This window comes from Dama dama, chromosome 7, assembly GCF_033118175.1.
Source record: "Dama dama isolate Ldn47 chromosome 7, ASM3311817v1, whole genome shotgun sequence".
Taxonomy (NCBI): domain Eukaryota; kingdom Metazoa; phylum Chordata; class Mammalia; order Artiodactyla; family Cervidae; genus Dama; species Dama dama.
Window position 1 is genome coordinate 2964206 of NC_083687.1, and position 18699 is coordinate 2982904.

Sequence of the window (18699 nt, forward strand, 5' to 3'; positions counted from 1 at the left end):
ACTGTATCAAGTTTTTCTACACTATGAGCAAAGTTTCTGTTTTATAATTTTATTAATATATTTTTATGCATCTACACTGTTCTTCAACTTTTATGAAAATATCAACATCAGTTCAGTTCAGTTCAGTTGCTCACTTGTATCCAACTCTTTCCATTCCCATGGACTGCAGCACACCAGGCTTCCCTGTCCATCACCAACCCCTGGAGGTTTTACAAACTCATGTCTATTGAGTCGGTGATGCCATCCAACCATCTCATCCTCTGTCGTCCCCTTCGCCTGATGCCTTCAATCTTTCCCAGCATCAGGGTCTTTTCAAATGAGTCAGTTCTTCGCATCAGGTGGCTAAAGTATTGGAGTTTCAACTTCAACATCAGTCCTTCCAATGAATATTCAGGGCTGATTTCATTTAGGATGGACTGGTTGGATCTCCTTGCAGACCAAGGGACTCTCAAGTCTTCTTCAACATCACAGTTCAAAAGCATCAATTCTTCGGCCCTCAGCTCTTTTTATTCCCTAACTCTCACACCCATACATGACTACTGGAAAAACCATAGCTTTGACAAGATGGACCTTTGTTGGCAAAGCAATGTCTCTGCTTTTCAATATGCTGTCTAGGTTGGTCATAACTTTTCTTCCAAGGAACAAGTATCTTTTAATTTCATGGCTTCAGTCAACATCTGCAGTGATTTTGGAGCCCAGAAAATCACCGTCACTGTTTCCATTGCTTCCCCATCTATTTGCCATGAAGTGATGGGACCAGATGCCATGATCTTAGTTTTGTTTTTTTTTTTATTATTTTTATTTTTCTTTTTCCAGTGGGTTTTATCATACATTGATATGAATCAGCCATGGATTTATGGCTTAGTTTTATGATCTTAGATCATAGATTTATGATCTTAGTTTTATGAATATTGAGTTTTAAGCCAAATTTTTCACTCTCCTCTTTCACTTTCATCAAGAGGCTCTGTTGTTCTTCTTCACTTTCTGCCTTGAGGCTGGTATCATCTCCATATCTGAGGTTATTGATAGAAATATCAATATTTCTATATTTCAGTATTTCATCCCAGCAATCTTGATTCCAGCTTGTGCTTCATCCAGCCCAGCATTTCTCATGATGTACTCTGTATATAGGTTAAAAAAGCAGGGTGGCAATATACAGCCTTGACATACTCCTTTTCCAATCTGGAACCAGTCTGTTGTTCCATGTCCAGTTCTAAGTGTTGCTTCCTGACCTGCATGCAGATTTCTCAGGAGGTAGATCAGGTGGCCGGGTATTGCCATCTCTTATAAGTCATTAGGAAAATAGAAATTAAAATCTCAGTGAGATGGCACTACACACCCATTAGAATGGGTAAAATTTAAAAGGCTAACCATACCAAGTATTGGAGTGGATGCAGAACTGGAACTCATACACTGCTGGTGTGAATGCAAAGTGTACAACCACCTTGGAGGAGTTTGGAAGTTTCTTCAAAAGTTAAACTCACACCTACATTAAGACCCAGCCATTTTACTCCTAGTTATTTGGCCAAAGAAAAGGAAATACACACTCAGAAGAGACTTGTACATCGACATTCCTGGCATCTTTTCGTAACAGCCCCAACTGGAAATAACATAGTCTTGGGAAAGAAGGTTAGGGGGAGTGACTCTCTTAACTCCTGGTGTAGTATAAATTATAATTCCTATATATTTCAGCAAAAGCCATCAAAAGTACAATTATCCTACACACAAAGCTGTGCATGTGTAAAATGATTTATCCACAAGGGTACACATATAGCTTTGTCTGTAACAGCAAAAGGATGGAATCTGTTCAAGTGTCTGTCAGTTAGGTAAATACATTAAACAAACAAAAAAAAGATACTAAACGTCCTCTATTAGTTCGCAGCTGTTGCCAAAACAGAATATTACAGACTGGGTGACTGAAACAAAAGTAATTTATTTTCTTACAATTCTGGAGGCTAGAAATCCGCGATCAAACTTATTAGCAGGTTTGTTTTTCCTGAGGTCTCTGTCTTTGGCTTGCAGATGGCTGCCTTCTTTGTTACTACATTTTGTTCTATATGAAAACATTGTTTTTGTAATGTCACAAATAGAATAAATTCAACTCATCCTAAAATACCACCAATTGTGAAAAGCAATAGACCACGTGAAATTAGCACCTCCCTCCTCTACATCCTAGAGGATTAATACAGCATCAATACAGATGCTTCTTCCAGTTATAGGGCTAAGACGAGAAAGGAAAGACAGACACATATTAGGGATAATCATATGTAGTGAAATGACAAAAAAAAAAAAAAAAAACTGCCTTAATACATTTCAAAATATAGATTTAAAAAAGCTTAGGAAAAAAGACTAACTGAAATTTACCTAAGAAAAAGTAGAAAAGTTTTACTACAAACCAAAGTAAAGAAAAGAAAAAATCATCAAGTATCTCTCTCCAAAGAAGATTTATACTGAGATAGTTACATAGGTATCAATGCCATTTTCAAAGGTACATGTCTATGAAAAATAGATGAAGGAACTTGCACCACTAAAAACTGACATCAGAACACTGACCCCCATCTGACTGTGCGGCCTCTTGCTGTTCTGCCTTTATGTGGTCCACGTGGCCTCTTCACTGACTCTGAGCACCCAGGACTGTATTAGTTGACTGAATTTTGGCAGAAAATGGTGCTCGTCCACTACCAGGCCTAGTCGTTCAGAAAATTAGCAGCACCCACATCCACCCTCTTAACCCTGCACGGTCCCAAGCTGCCAGGTAAGAAGCCCAACCAGCTCACTGGAGAGAACCTCGCAAGAGGCCCACATGGAGAACAGAGGCCAAGCCATCCCCGTCAGGCCACCAGAGGAATGCACCTGCAACAGGGACCCTAAGCAAGAGCTGCAGAACCTCCCAGTAGAGCCCAGTCAACCTGCAGAGCTGGGAAAGTCAATCAAATGGTGTGGTTTAAAGCCATTGTGTTCGGATGGCTGTTTCATAGGAACAGATGACTGGAAACACTGACAAAGCAGAGACACATATGCGAATACATACACACCCATCCCTTCTTGCTAAGCACTATAAAACAGCATCACTCAACGTTGCAAAATTCCACAAGAAAATAACAGCAAATCAAATCTTGCAGTTCAATGAATGGTTAACACATCACGGCCAAAAGAATGCTACAAATGGACTGTAAGATAGTACAACAGTTATATATATATGTAATCCATAACTTTAGGGAGTTAAGGGAGAAATCATATATGATCATCACTCAAGTTCCAAAAGTACACTTGGAAAACATGTTAATTACCACTGTTTTACTACCATTTTAAATTTATTTTGAAGTGTCAGGCTGCACTGAGGGAGGCCACAAGTCTCGGCAGTTTTCCTGGAGAAGTATGGGGCAGAGAGATGAAGACAGTGTCATTCAGGTTGAGTGAGGAAAAGGATAAGCTGCCACCTATTACCAGCAGTGGTCAACATTTTTCCGAAAGTTCCAGATGACAAAATCAATGTGAAAAAGAGATGACTTAACACAGGAAAGTGGCCAAATCATCATCATTTACTGCTTTTTAATATTTATCAGCCAAAACCAGTTGAAAAATGTAAGAGAAAAGAAGATTCCATTCACATCAGGAAAAAAAACTGAAAAGTATTTCATTGGAAAAACACCTGAAATGGGATTGCATTTTATATCTGTAATCAGTTAACAATGGGCACACTGGACGGTGGCATTTAGTAGGTAAAATGGGAACTTACTTTGATTTTCTACATTGTATGTTTTCTTTTATCTTTTTAATTGTGCATTACCTTTAAATTAAAAAATATATATATATATTTTTAAATTCTAGACAGAACTCTATAGAACCAACCAACATAAATCAATAAAACCTACAAAATTTTAACTTTTCAACCAGTATACATTTACTTCAAATAAGAACTATACTTATTATTTTATTTTGGGAATGAATCAGAAAAGTATAACATACAGTTTATATACAGGAATGATGCTGGGCTGGCAACAGGGCATTGGCCTTTACTGCAGGTTCCTCCTCACAGCTGACTCACATGGACTCTGGGCTCCCCTGCACATGGTTCCACATGCTTGGAAGAGCAGAATGCAAGGGAAGTGACCACTGGCTTACAATTAAAACATCATCCATCCCATTCACTAGAGAAATTTTCCTTATTGTTTCCTGGCAGAGATTCAGATGAAAATCTGATCTGGCTATGAATCTATGGAAAGAAGTATTTTTAAGAATGAGGGGATTCCCTAGAGGTACATGGTTAGGGCTCTGTGCTTTCAACGCCCAGGGTGCAGGTTCAATCCCCGGTCGGGAACCAGATCCTGTGAGCCTCACAGCTTGGAAAAGAATCTGCCAAGGGCAGCCTGCTGACCGAAGTTTTAATACATGTATTGTGAAAATATGCAGATCCATACCCTAGGTAGAGGCTCTCCGTAGCTTGACTACTTGAGTATAATTTTGGCCTGAAATATTCCCGTCTAAGAAATACATTGTACAGAGAGCACCAGGTACTGGGTTTATCTGGGTTTTAAACTTGAATGTCTCTGAGATTACTAGGCTGGTCATGGAGGGGACTGGTGGAGAAAGGGTACTGACCAGCAGGTAGGAACCCCATTGTGCCTCTCTGATGCCTATCATTTCAATGGACAGTAGAAATTGCCCTCCACTTAGCTGATCAGCTCTTCCTGTGACTTTTTGGTCAATGTGACTCTTGGGGTGAAATTGCACAAAATTCCTTTCCTAGCCCCAATCTCAATTTCCTTTTCCAAAATGGACATCCTGCGACACAAGCTTGCACACAGGCACGAGCCAGACCAGCCACCACTGGAAATGGGCAAAATCCATTGTGTCCTTTAGAGACCGCCAGCTCCACCTGCCCATGGGATTTGGAAACAAACTTCGGAAATGCAGCTCCCTGGCCTGCACAGCACACTTCCAGCAACAATCCAAGAGGCAGAGGGACACGAGGCCTCCCTTCACACCAGGTGAAGCTTTCCCTCAGTGTTTAAAAGAGACGAACATCTAACAAGTGTTCACTGGCATGAAACTGAAACACAGGGTAGCATTTGGGGAATTGTAGGACGTCGTGATTACAGAGACAGCTTACTACACAAAGGGGAGAATCCTGTACGATAGAAACTCAAACCTCCTGCACGCTGTGAGGACAGAATGAGAAATGGCAGTTTACGCGCCGGGAAGCATTCTCTTTAAGCTCAGCATCTGCTAAAACCCTGACCTTGGACTCTGCTGTAGAGCTGTGGACAGCAGGGTGGATGTGTGTGGATTCTCTGTATGGCCAGAGTGCAAACTCTCTTTTGAGAACCAATACTTCAAAGTACAAACATACAACACAGATTCACAAATATGTTTACCATGGAAGGTAATGGGATTATATTCAGAAATGAAAAAAAGAGAAATTAACATCCAAATGAAAAGAAAAAAAAGAAAACAAACTAACCATACTCTTCTGCAAGGCATTCCTGCATAAAGAAAGTTTCCATTTGAGAACCAAAAAGCAGTGGGCCTTGGGGAGGTAGAGAGGGAGGTGGAGAAGTGACCTTGGTTGGTGCAGTCTCACACCAGGAGGGAGTCTTAGCAGCCATCTGGCCAGGGGTCATGACAGCACACGCTCCAGAACGCCTTGTCTAATCAGCTGCTCGTACTTCCACCGAGGTAAAAAGTGCTCAGGGGAGAGGGGAGGAAGAGAGAGGAATGAAACGTGTTTTAAATTACATGTTGTGTCATTAAAAATCAGCAATACATGATGAATATTTCAAACTGCACCAGTGAAGGAGTTAAAGTAAGCTTAAGTATATTTGCTATTTTCATCAACCGAAATAGATGTTACTTAGAGCTATACTAAAATCTGAATTTTATACACAAATGCATTCCTTGCTTAAGTTAAATTTAAACTAAAGACTTATGAATTCTAGTAGGTATTCTCTTCAGTGTTCGCATTTTAAGATTTAAACACAGGAAAGCCAGGTAGGTGATCTGGGCCACGGACCACAAGGGCTGTGGCAACAGTTCACTAAGAAGGCACGTGGAAGGAGTGTATTCTCCACTAAACCTCTTCGAGGATCTATGTCTGAACAGTCATTCCTCTAACAGTGCAATTTTTCTCCCATATTCTTCAAGGATGAAAAGTCTTTGTAACCCAAGAATGCTGGCCACATGTTGTGTGTGAGGCAAGTGATGCCCGGCAAAGGCTCATCCTCTGTATCTCCTGAGAGCTCACTGCTCTCATTCTGAGCTGGAATGGCATCTCCTGGTCTCATTCCCTCCCAAACAGCAAGGCTTAACCCACAAGGGCACACTGACTAAATTCTGGTACGGGGAGGGGCAGGGAGTGAGGAAGGAAGACTTTTCAAGCTCACAGGTGACCAAAGGAAACTCAAAGACTAGACAGATATAGATCCCTGAGTAAAAATGAAAAACAGTGCATTAGAAAGTGCAGCGTAGAGAACTCTAGAAAGGAACTGAAGAAGCGAGTAGAGTAAGTGCTCAAGGAAGCGGATGCTGTTTCAGCAGCACCGTGCGCCTGACAGTTCTCTACAAGCTCAAAGGCCTCGCGTGGGACCCACGGCCAAAGAAACTCCTGCCAACCAGTCATGAAGACCCATGGGCCAAGGGCTGGTGGCTAACTTAACTGAATGTTTAAGTCTTACAACTGTGAAATCCAAAAAGGAAAAGGAAAAAAAAAAAACGATGGAGTTGTTCACTGAACAGTTATTCCAATGTCTACTAAAGACATTTGTTCTCATTTCTGGGCAATGAGAAACATGCCCCATAGAGTCAACAATAAAGGACTGTATGGTAGGAAAATGTTTCCCTATTAATATTTCACATTGTGTGGGTGATCTATAACACAGATTTTATAGAAATCTTATTTCAGATGTGCTAAGACATGTTAGAAGCCCCTTAATGTCCACTAGAGTAGATGATGCTTTTAAGTTACCCCAGTTTTACAGGTTGATCCTGAGAGACAAAATCTCATCAAGAGGAAGGCTTCTGCACACAAACTCTAGAATCCACATGCCACAGAGCCCACACACCACAACTACCAAGTCTGCGTGCTGCCACAATGGAAGCCCGTGTGCTAGAACCTGTGGGGAGCGGGCAGTTTGACTACACCCATTATCCCTACATGATGTTCAAGGGTCAACTGTACCGTCCCTTTCTGCTTCAAGGTTTTAGAAAAAGGATAAAAGGATATTTATGGTAAACTTAATGTCTATGACACAAATGATCATCGCAAGGTGGTATGTTGTTTACTGCTGATTCCAACATTTCCATCATTTGACACCTTTAAAAAGTTAAAGTATCCTAAGACAGTAAATCCCTGGCTATGTTTTTTTTTTAATAGCACTGAAGTACCATCTTCAACTTCAAATTCTCCATAGTCTTTTAGACACCGCACCAGAAAAGAAAAACTGATGTTTTACAATATCTACATTATTTTTTATTATGGAGTCACCATCCAGTAGCTGGGCAGTGCACATGCACCTACAGGTAAGCGTTAGGCTCTGTTTGCGTCTTCTCTGTGTAGTTAGGCTTAGCATTCTTTCCTGAGGCATTCTAGCAGTTCAAACTGTCCAGTTCTGATGGGGAGGAAGAAAAATGGCAAATCTCTGAATATATGTATAGGTCAGCATGGACAGAAAGGAAACTGAAGGAGATGCCAAGGAGAGTTTTGGGTTGGTTTTTCACTTTGATTTCATTTTCTTTTAAGAATGTGTAAAATATTTACATGGTTCTAAAGCTAAAACTTTAAAAACAGGTACCGCCAGAAATTTTTAATTGTTCAATCCCATTCCGACTACAGGCAAATGTTTTGGTTTGGGTTTATGTTTCCTCTCTTGTTTGTGTTTTGCATTATTGTGCTTCTCCAATATTGATTTTTTTTTTTTTTTTACAAACTAAAGATTTGTATCAACCCTGCATTGTCAGAGAGCAGGATTTTTTAGCAATAAAATATGTATATAATGCTAAGAAATACTCAATAGATGAGTGTAAGCATGTTTCACATGCGCGGGGAAACCAAAAGATTTGTGTGACATGTTTCAGTGAATATTCACATAATTATGAGTCAGAAACCAAACCTATGGTGTCTCCAAGTTATATGCCTATATACAGTAGTAGATATTCATATACCCCCTCCTTTGGACAAAAGTAAGCACACTCTAAGAATTAAAGAAACACCCATTTTTTTTAAAGGTATACTTACTTCTATATATAGGCTTTTTGGAGGTTTCACATCCTGTGTGATGTCCAAACCTTGGTCTCCTGCCAATGACCTCATGGTAGCAAGGGACATTTTGTAACCATTGAACCAGTCCACCTGGAAACATAAAGATGGCCATTTGACAAAGCAGTAAGAAAATAAACTTGCAGAAACTGTACACTAAGCCTTTCAAAAACAGCACAGACGCCCACATGCATCGTCTCTATGACCATTCATTCAAACTACAAATATTATTGATTGCCTCTTATGAACCAAGCACTGGTACCTGGAACAGTAGGTATTGGTCATTCTGCACAGTGGTACCTAATAATGCAGAATGATACACCACTTTCAAGGACTGGATGATTCAGTATTACAATACTGTTAACTGATTTATAGATCCAAGTCATTCTCAATCAAAACTCCAATTGTTCAAAAATATCAAACTTGATAAATAAGGCTAAAATTTACATGCAAATGCAAAAAGCCAAAAATAGTCAAGACACTTGAGAAAGAAGAACAAAATGGGAAAACTTACTTAAGAAGTACTACAAAATTATAATCATTTAAACAGTATGAAAAAGGTACAAGGACAAACAGACAAAGACAAAAGAAAGCCGCCACCCTCCCCGCCAACCACAGACATGCAACTTGGCTCATATTATTCACAAGAATCTATTCCAGTACCATGGTTATCTCTGTGAAAAATAAAACAAGATAACTCCGAGAAGACTGTACAGAAAAACATCTTCATAACCTTCACTAGTAAAGCATGCACATGTATACATACACACATACACCCCTCCCTCAGGTTGGATACTTTGCTAGAACGACTCTCAGGACCCAGGAAACCACTGCCCTGATGTCCACTGTTGTACTGTAGTGAAAGGAATACAAATGAGAACCAACCAAAGGAAGAGACACCCAGGGTGAGGTCTGGGAGGGTCCCAGATGTGAAGCTTTGATTTCCCCTCCCCGAGGAATCAGGACACACCATCCTCCCGGCACACTGCCATGGAACAATGCACATGATGTGGTGTCAACCAGGGAAGCTCGCACAAGTCTGGATGTCAGGACACAGGTGCATCGATGTATCAAACTATGACGGACTGAATCACAGGTGACGGAGCCCTACTTCTGGCTCCCCTCTCCTCTCTGCAATGATGTCAAGAGGCTAAAAGCCTCAAACCTGAGGCGAGAGTGGGAACCTCTGAATTTGCAGCCAGGTGGTCAGAAGGGAGAGTGGCCCTGGGAACCCCCAAGCCATAGCTGGTTTGTGAAGTGAGGGCAGTCTTAACCTATGAATTTTGGTCTGACTAGGGAGTTAGTGTCTGAAGTCACTGCAGCAGATGCTATGACTTTCACTTTGCAAATGAGGGAATTTAGGCACAGGGAGAGATGGAGCCTCCTGCCTAGGATCTCACAGAAGCAGAGCCAATATTTCCACAAGAGTCTGCTTGCCTTCAATCCTGTGTCCTTAAATATTGTGCCTCAGTGACTGAACAAATCAAGAATTCATCACACATATTCACAAATATAAGCAAAGTATGTGTGTGCCTGCTGAGTCTCTTCAGTCGTGTCCGACTCTCTGTGACTGTATGGACTGTAGCCTACCAGGGTCCTCGTCCATGGGATTCTCCAGGCAAGAATACTGGAGTGGGTTGCCAAGTCCTCCTCCAGGGGATCTTCCCAACCCAGGGATTGAACTTGCATCACTTACGTCTCCTACATTGCCAGGCAAGTTCTTTACCACAAGTGCCACCTGGGAAGCCCCAAGCAAAGTATGTACACACACATATTTTATGAAAAATTTCCAAATAATGATGCCGGTTTTGCACCCTACTGATGGATCTCTAGCAACTAACATAACGGGACCCTTTATTTTGTTAACAGTAGTTTTCCATACAGCATTTAGAATTACTACTACCATTCTCAAACAGACCAAAAACTACTGAAAATCAAAGGTTCAAACAAAAAGACAAGTACTATAAATACTACTGTAGAAGCTGAGCCAGAAGCTCAGCCAGTTTCCGACTTTACAGATTTGAACAAGAGTGTTAACTTATCTCTTCAGCAGACATGTGAAATCGTAAAGCACTTGGCAAGACACTGCCATAACCCCACCCGAGGGCTCTAATCCGAAGCAGCCGGTCATGCCTGGAACATTAATACCGCATTGGATCAGAAGTTGTCTTGATCAGGAAAGGCTTAGGACTGATCCACCAGAAGGTAACACGTGGGTTTGATTTGGTTCCGGAGGCAAACAAACCACTGCAAGGGGACACCTTCGGGACAACAGGGAAAAGAGGAGCAGACTGGATGGATGCTGTGAAGGGACGGTCACTGCTCCAGACAGGAGAGTTACACAGAGGTCACAGGTCAATTATACAGTGAGAAAAGGCCCCAGAGGGCCTTATTTCTTAAAGATGCCTACAAAACTATTCAGCGGTAAAATGCCTAATGTTTAGCCTAGACACATAAAACAAGACGAAGCAATTATGGCAAGATGTTAGGAACTGTTTGACATATATGATGGCTCCATGGGGGGCTGTATGTAATCCTACTCCCTAGTTTAAGAATACTGCAACTTTCCATGATAAAAAACATTTAAAAGGAAACAGAAAATTCACAATGTGCACTGAAGAGACAGCTCCAATAATTTCTGACACCCCCTGGGACGGGAACGCCGCCTGCTCCCTGCCACCCCCGCAAACACAGAAGCTCACAGGCCGGCTTCGGCGCAGCGCTGACTTCTTAGCAAAGAACAGTGTCGAAACTTGATGGCTGGGACCAAATCACCTCGTCCTCTTGACTTTGCGTTATTCCTGGTAAAAATTTTAAGGAAAAGAATGTCTACTGAGAACAAGTCACATTTTCAAAGTCAGCTAACAACTGAGGCCATACTAGTAGTCAGCCATTTGTGTTAGTAGTTAACCTACCTGCCTCCACGTCAGAGCTTTTGCTAATAGGATAAAATAGAAAAGAGTCAGGGAATTCCCTGGCCGTCCAATGTTTAAGACACTGCACTTTCACTGCTGAGGGCACAGGTTCAATCCCTGGTCAGGGAACTAGGATCCAGCAAGCTGTGTGCACAATTAAATAAATAAATAAATATTTAACTAATTTGCCTAGGATCACAATCCCATTCTCTTGTTTAGCCATGTGGCACCTTGGGTTTTGTACACTGATTAATTTCCATTGTCTCCAAAAGACAATCTTTGCCTCACTTTTGAGAATCCCTTTTTCATGATGGGATAAGAGATCAAATATCACAGTGCATAAGACTATGGCCTCACATCGTGCTCTCATCCTATGGAGTCTTCTTTCTATGATATCAATACTGTCAAATCTTCATTCCCATAAAGTGAGCAAAAGACTCTAAAGTCAAATGCTCCTCCACTCATCCAAGAAATAGTTCTTTATCTTCAACTCTGTGCATGTTTGTACTTTACGGTCCTGTACACAGAGGGGGAGAAAATTTTGGCTTTACCCTATAAAATACGTGTCTCCTTAGATATCAGACAAGCATCACCCTTTCCAATCAGATGTACAATTGTTTACTGGGTATGGTGTTTCAGTTTTGTAAAACGAAGAGTTCTGGAGAAGGTGGTGGTGGTGATAGCTATATGACACTATGAATGTTTAGAATACACTGAATTGTATGTGTGCTCAGTCACTCAGTCGTGTCCAACTCTTTCTGACCCCATAGACTGTATCCTGCCAGGCTACTCTGTCCTTGGAATTTTCCAGGAAAGAGACTGGAGTGGGTCACCAGTTCCTTCTCCAGGGGATCTTCCCGACCCAGGGAATGCAACTCCTGCATTGGCAGTCAGATTCTTTACCACTGAACTATCTGGTGTGTATCTTAACCACAATTGAAAAGAAAAAAAAAAAAAAAAAACGAAAAACAAAACCAGATGTACAGAATTAATAAATATCTACTTTAGAGTGTTAAAAGGGAACAGATTAAATACAAAATGTATGTGCCTGCTCTAGACCTGAAAATAGAGGCAAAATATATGTCCCGTGTCTTCTAGATATGTACCATGTACATAGATGTACCATGTCTTCTAGATCTGTTCTAGACACTTCTGCCATTCTAGAAATGTTAGATTTATTCTCCACACTGCTTAAAATATGCTCTTGATTATAATGAATTGCACAAATAAAATACACCCAACTTAACATCAAAGTACATGATTTAGTACAAAAGAACTTCCTTAAAATATTCACATTTCCATGTGAGCAATGAAATAGGAATATATTTCTTCTGACAGAGAATTTTAACCAGAAACTGATAATAGTGGTGTCCTGCCCAGAACCAAACTAGGAGGATACGGCACAGAATTTTGGATCCTGATTGTCCCCATGGTACGAACAGAGGAAAATCATTCCCTTACTGGACCGAGGCCTGTTCAGTCACCTCCTAAACAGGTGTGTAAACTGTTCTCCTTTCCCCTGGTCTGGCTCACCTCTCCTGTCACCTGCATGACCCCCATCCTCCCTCTCGATCCCACCATCCCCTATCCACATGGGGCCAGGGTCGTCCTTAGATGACCTTAGAACACAAACATGCCACCACCTGCCCCACATGCTTAGAAATCTCCCCTGGTGTTCCTCTCGGCCTGCTCACTAAGTTCCAGCCACACTGGCCTTTGGGAAGGCCCAGGTCCCTGGGCATCCCACCCTCTTTCAAGACTCAGGGCCTTTGCACATGCTGTTTCCTCTAACTAGAATGCTCTCTGCCCACAGTTACTTCCTCGCTAAAACCCGCTTCTTCAGGCTCCAGCTGAAGAGTCTATTCCTCGGAAAGAATTTCCCAGATTTCACAATCTACCAATATTTTCAGTGCATGACTCTCCTCCCAGTATGGTGTTTTCCTTCACAGCAGGTACTCTGACCCGCTTTATCCGCATTTAACACCTGTCTTCCGCATGACACTGTTGAGGGCCATGGGGCCAAACCTCTTGATTCTGCTGTTTACAATTGAAACACCAGAGCCCTTTGTCAGCTCATAACTGCTGAGTTGCAGGAACAAATGAAGGACTTGGGAACCCGAGTGCAGGACTTTCCATTTCCCTTACATTGACCGCAGACCTCTTGCACATCAGTTCCTCATCATCAGTAACACAGTCACTGCAAAGTGTCCCTGCCGTTCTGTGTACTCCACGCACCCTAACAACATGCTACCGATTTCTATGCCCAACCAACTGATGAAAACACTACCGAACAAGGCCAGGGACGAAATCTCAAGTTGCAGACATACTTCTCTCCAGGATGAGCTCTCAATAACTCCTTTTCCTGCCAGCAGTCAGTACTCTTGTGTCTTATTCACCCAATCACAGGTCCTCTGAAGTTTGTCATTCAGCTCAAATTCTCCCCTGTGCCAACTACCATGCTTGGCTCTAGACAGTCTGCAACTCCAGAACCCTCTAGCCTACCAAGCTGTAGTGTTCTGCAGCACGAGTTCCCAGCCAACTTCAGTCAAGCTTTCACAAGTCTCTGCTACTCCTGCTAAATTTGCAAGCTGCCTGTTCTCCCTTTAAGCCCACTAAGGCCTCACCTGATGAAAACAAGCAGTGGAAACAATGCACTTTACTCATCAGCTCTGTTACTTGCTCCTGGATCATCTCTTTTGGATCCACCCTAATTCCTTTCAAGTCACACCAGTCAAACAAGAAGTATTTATTGAACATCTACCATGTGCCAAGCACTATTTCGTCCCTAGAGACATAAGAATCATTAACACAAATCCTTCTACTTCTGTATAGCTAGGGTATGACCAGGCTCACAGAGAATTAAAAAAAAACACAAAAAACAAATCATATCTAAAAAATAATGTTAAGATGATCTGACATCAATATCATATTTCTTAAACTGTTTTAAAATATCAACTTACCAACTTACACATCAGGTAGGTTTTGCTCGTCTAAGGCTTTCATCTCCTCTAGAACTTGCCTCAGTTCATCCTCCTGGAACATATACAATTACACTCATTAATTCCCCTACCAAGTTGGTAGCAACAGTCTTTGCTTATGTATCTTATGAAAAACCAATAGTCCTTCCACACTTACTAAGATGGCTATAATAACAAGTGTTGGAGTGGATGGGGAGAAACTGGAACCCTTGTCCAATGCAGGTAGCAATGTAAAATGGTACAGCCCTATAGAAAACAGCCTTGTGAGTCCACAAAAAGTCAAATTTCGAATTTCCATATTATCCAGCAATTCCTCTTCTAGGTACACACTCAAGAGAACTGAAAACCTATGTTCATACAAAGTATGTCTATTCAATGGAAAATTACTCAGTCAAAAGGAAAATGCTGATAGATACAACATGAACTTTGAAAACACTGCTTACTGAAATAAGCTAGACACAAAAGGACAAATATGGTATGATGCAACTCATCTGAAATGTCTAGAATAGGCAAACTCATAGAAGCAGAGTAGATTAGAGGCTACCAGGCTGAGGGGGTAGGAGAGTGGGCAGTCACTGCTTAAAAGCTATAGAGTTTATTTGGGGTTATGAAAAAGCTTTGGAAATAGAGGTGATGGTTGCACAACAATGGGAATATAATTAATACCACTGAAGTGGACACAGAAGAATGGTTAGAAATGGCAACATTTAGTTTTGTATCACTTACCACAATTAAAAAAAATAAAAGGAATGAATTACCAACAAAATACACAATCAACATAGTCATTAAGGATAATCTTAAAGACTGAGAAGTCAGACAGAAAGGAGCACACACTGTATGCTTCTAGCTGGCCCTGTACAGAGGAGTTTGCTATTGCTGGCATGTGGACTCCAGAAATACAATAAAAAAGACAAATATAATCTGTAGGGGAAAGAAAATCCTTGGCTACCTAAGGCTGCAGATGGGAAGTAGCCAGTGTCACAAAAGAGAAAAGGGAATCCTTGGGATAGCAGAAATCTTGGTTGGGTTGCTGGTTATAAGGATTGTATATATTTGTCCAAACTCTATTAAAATGTGTATTGTGTTATACATAAATTATACCTCAATAAAACTAATGATAAAAAACCAACAGTCTACAGAAGTAATAACACATGACAAAAGCATGAAAATAACTTATTAATTGGAAAAGGATCTTAAAAGGTTACTACTGAAAAAAAAAAAAAAAAAAAAAAACCTACACACTGCTAGGATAGAAAACAGAAAGGTAAAAGGAGTTTTTCCACTTTCTCCTTTGACAAATTTCTAAAACAATTTCCCTTGGAAGGATAAAAATACTAGAATTATAAAATTCATAAATGCTACACAATGTGTGGCAACAGGAAACCCCTATGCCTGAAACACTGTACATAAACTACATTTCAATTAAAATTTTACCAAAATAAAACCCAACAATGCTATAACAATGACAACCAAAAAAACAAACAAACAAAAGAAACCTCAAAACAAAACAATGATAAGCAACCCATCTACTGTTAGAGCCAAAATAGATGCATTAGCAAAAAAAAAAAAAAAAGCTTTAGCACTATGGTTTATAACTACAAAATTACACTATTTAATGCTGCTTGGATGTAAGAAATGATTTCTAATGAAAAATGGAGACATGATTTTACCTACTCTTTCATCAACTGGTTAAAAAGATATCATGGAAAAGTCTGACTTACTAGAATTCACTTAAGTATTCCTTTTATCACAAATATTATTTTAAAGGACAGCTGAAACTCTTGCACGATTAGGAGATCAGCAGGTATACAAAAGATAAGTATGAAATAAACTTGTAAAGATACAACCGAGTTTTCAGATTTAAATTTTTATTTTTTTTTTAAGACTTAAATTTTTAAAATTTACTCTGGGAATTGCATCATTTTCTGCTCCCACCTCCAGCTGTAAGCCCCTGGAAACTCAAGATAATTTTCCTAAAGACTCAAACGATGATCAGTTCTGCAGATACAAAGTGCATCATTCCAATTTGCCAAACACAGCACCTAACCATGAGGGATTCTGGAATGAACAAGGCAGAGTCCCTGCTCTAAACCAGCTACCATCTGCCAGGGAGGAATGATTCTTGAAAGCATGTGTGGGTTCAGGGTGTGAGGGCTCAATCAGATCAAGACCAATTCTTAGTCTAATTCCAACTCAGCTGTCCCAGTGGCCAGCCCCCAAAGGCAGCCACAACTGCAAGAAAAGGTGCACTGACACCCTCTAAGACCCAGAAAAGCCAGTGATTTTACACTTCTAAGTTCATCCCTGAATCTCCCCCCTCCACCCTGCCGCTTCCCAAAGTGGGAAACCAACACTTCAAGTCTGAGCGAACTAGACAGCCGGACTAACAGTCTGAAAAGCCAGCACCTGTGGGCACTGTCTGCACCTTTGGGCTCCTTTCTTCCCGTGTGACCTAGTCTTCCCACCCTAGTGGGGACATATTGGAAAGCCTCCACCCTTCTCAAATATCTGGCTTAAAACTCAGCATTCAAAAACTAAGATCATGGTACCTGGTCCCATCGCTTCATGGCAAATAGATAGGGCAAAAATGAAAACAGTGGCAGAATTTATTTTCTTGGGCTCCTAAATCATTGCGGATGGTGACTGCAGCCATGAAATTTAAAGACCCTGGCTCCTTGGAAGAAAAGCTATGACCAGCCTAGAAGGCTTTGCAGACCAAAGTCCCTCCCTATAGTCAAAGCTATGCTTTTTCCAGAAGGAATGTACGGATATGAGAGTTGGATCATAAAGAAGGCTGAGCACCAAAGAATTGATGCTTTTGAACTGTAGTGTTACAGAAGACTCTTGAGAGTCCCTTGGACAGCAAGGAAATCAATCCACTCAATCTTAAAGGAAATCAACCCTGAATATTCCTTGGAAGGACTGATGCTGATGCTGAAAATCCAATACTTTGGCCACCTGATGTAAAGACCTGACTCATTGGAAAAGACCCTGATGCCGGGAAAGATTGAGGATATGACGAAGGAGAACGGGGCAACAGAGGGTGAGATGGTTGGATGACATCACTGACCCACTGGACATGAATTTGAGTAAACTCAGGGAGACAGGGAAGGACAGGGAAGCCTGGTGTCAGGCCTCAGTACATGCGGTCATAAAGACTGGGGCATGACTTAGGGACTGAACAACAAACCCTCTGCGATCTACGTCTCCAGTGAACCGCCCACTGTGGTCTCCTAACTTTTTAGATAAGGTAACTGCCTGAAGTTGCAAGAATAACAGGCTGGAACAGAATTCAAGCTGGGGCTCAGCTTCCAACAACTGCAAGTTCAGACATGCCCATTAACTTGATGCATAACTCCAGTGGTTCAGCTTCCCCATCTGTTAAATGGCCAAGTGTCAGACTAAGTGCTCTTGAATGTTCAAAACAAAACTCACCTTACCCAAAGGCTCTCCCTGATGACCGCCAGATGTTTACTCTGCTTCCTGAGAGAAGCCTCCAGAGACGCGGTGTTTCCCCTCCCCCGCTATTCCTCTCAACTCCACCCCTGTCCTGTACCTATAAGACCTGTCCTCTCAGGACAAGCTGTTCAGTGACCCCCGACCGGGCTGTTGACCACATCCATCTCTCGTGCTGTCTATCATAACCCACTCAGAACCAGTCTTTTTTCTATCTGATCCATTCCCCTAAGGCCTGCGTGGTGGTTTAGTCCCTAAATCGTGTCCAACTCTTGCAATCCCATGGGCTGCAGACTGCCAGGCTCCTCTGTCCATGGGTTTCTCCAGGAAGGAATACTGGAGTGGGTTGCCATTTTCTTCTCCAGAGGATCTTCCCAACCCAAGAATCGAACCTGGGTCTCCTGCTTTGCAGGCAGATTCTTTACCGACTGAGCTATGAGGGAAGCCCCTTAAATACGGGGAAGCCCCTTAATTAGTGAAGTGAAAGTCGCTCAGTCTGACTCTTTGTGGCAGTCTATGCCATAATAGTGGAGTGGGTAGCCTTTCCCTTCTCCAGGGGATCTTCCCAACCCAGGGACTGAATCCAGGTGTCCCACATTGCAGGCGGATTCTTTACCAGATGAGCCATAAGCACTGCAACCGCTATCTAAACACAGAGAAATCCCATGGCTCCTCTGAAAAGCCTTGTGAGTGAAGAGCGAACCTCCCGCCCCAGAGCCCCCTTGCGGCCCGCCCTTCCGCGGCGGGGAGGGGAGGGTGTTTGCCTGGCCGGCCCCGGGGGGCTACCCACACCGCAGCCCTCAGGGCGCGGCCCTAACGCCCGGGCTACCCCGTCCCCACCTCTGCGGGGTAACTCGCACCTGAGCTCCAACCGCCCGTCTCCCGGTCTCTCCGCGCGTCACCGGGGCGAGACGCCCACCGCGCAGCCCGCGCGCGCAGCGGCTTCCAGGAAGCGGGGCGGGGGGGCGCTGAGGAAATGGCGGCGACCCCCGCGCGCGGGAAGCCACCGAAACCGACCTGCCCACAGCCACGGAGTGGAACCACAAGCACAACCGCCATCCCGCTCGCGGTTGTGCAGCCCCAGAGGAGCGGCCCG

The 18699-nt window shown here is 42.3% G+C and overlaps 1 protein-coding gene across 1 annotated transcript; it reads right to left on the minus strand.

The window, feature by feature from the left end:
* Positions 1 to 5534: 5534 nt before the first annotated feature.
* On the minus strand, positions 5535 to 18662 carry LOC133059981 (DNA replication complex GINS protein PSF1-like). Its single transcript, XM_061147765.1, has 8 exons — positions 18657 to 18662; positions 18464 to 18571; positions 14138 to 14202; positions 10957 to 11055; positions 10299 to 10387; positions 8235 to 8349; positions 7359 to 7427; positions 5535 to 5696 (listed from the first exon to the last, which is right to left on the minus strand). Exons 1-8 carry the CDS (start codon positions 18660 to 18662, stop codon positions 5621 to 5623), a joined length of 627 nt encoding a protein of 208 aa, XP_061003748.1. The 3' UTR covers positions 5535 to 5620.
* Positions 18663 to 18699: the final 37 nt, after the last annotated feature.

Bases quoted from the DNA above. Each gene is read 5' to 3' on its own strand.
- LOC133059981 (XM_061147765.1), bottom strand. The intron at 14,203-18,463 runs GTGCGAGTTACC...TATATGTTCCAG, and splicing joins GACGGGCGGTTGGAGCTCAG to GAGGATGAACTGAGGCAAGT. The intron at 5,697-7,358 runs ACATAGCCAGGG...TCCTCCCCTCTC, and splicing joins TCAGTGCTATTAAAAAAAAA to CCCTGAGCACTTTTTACCTC.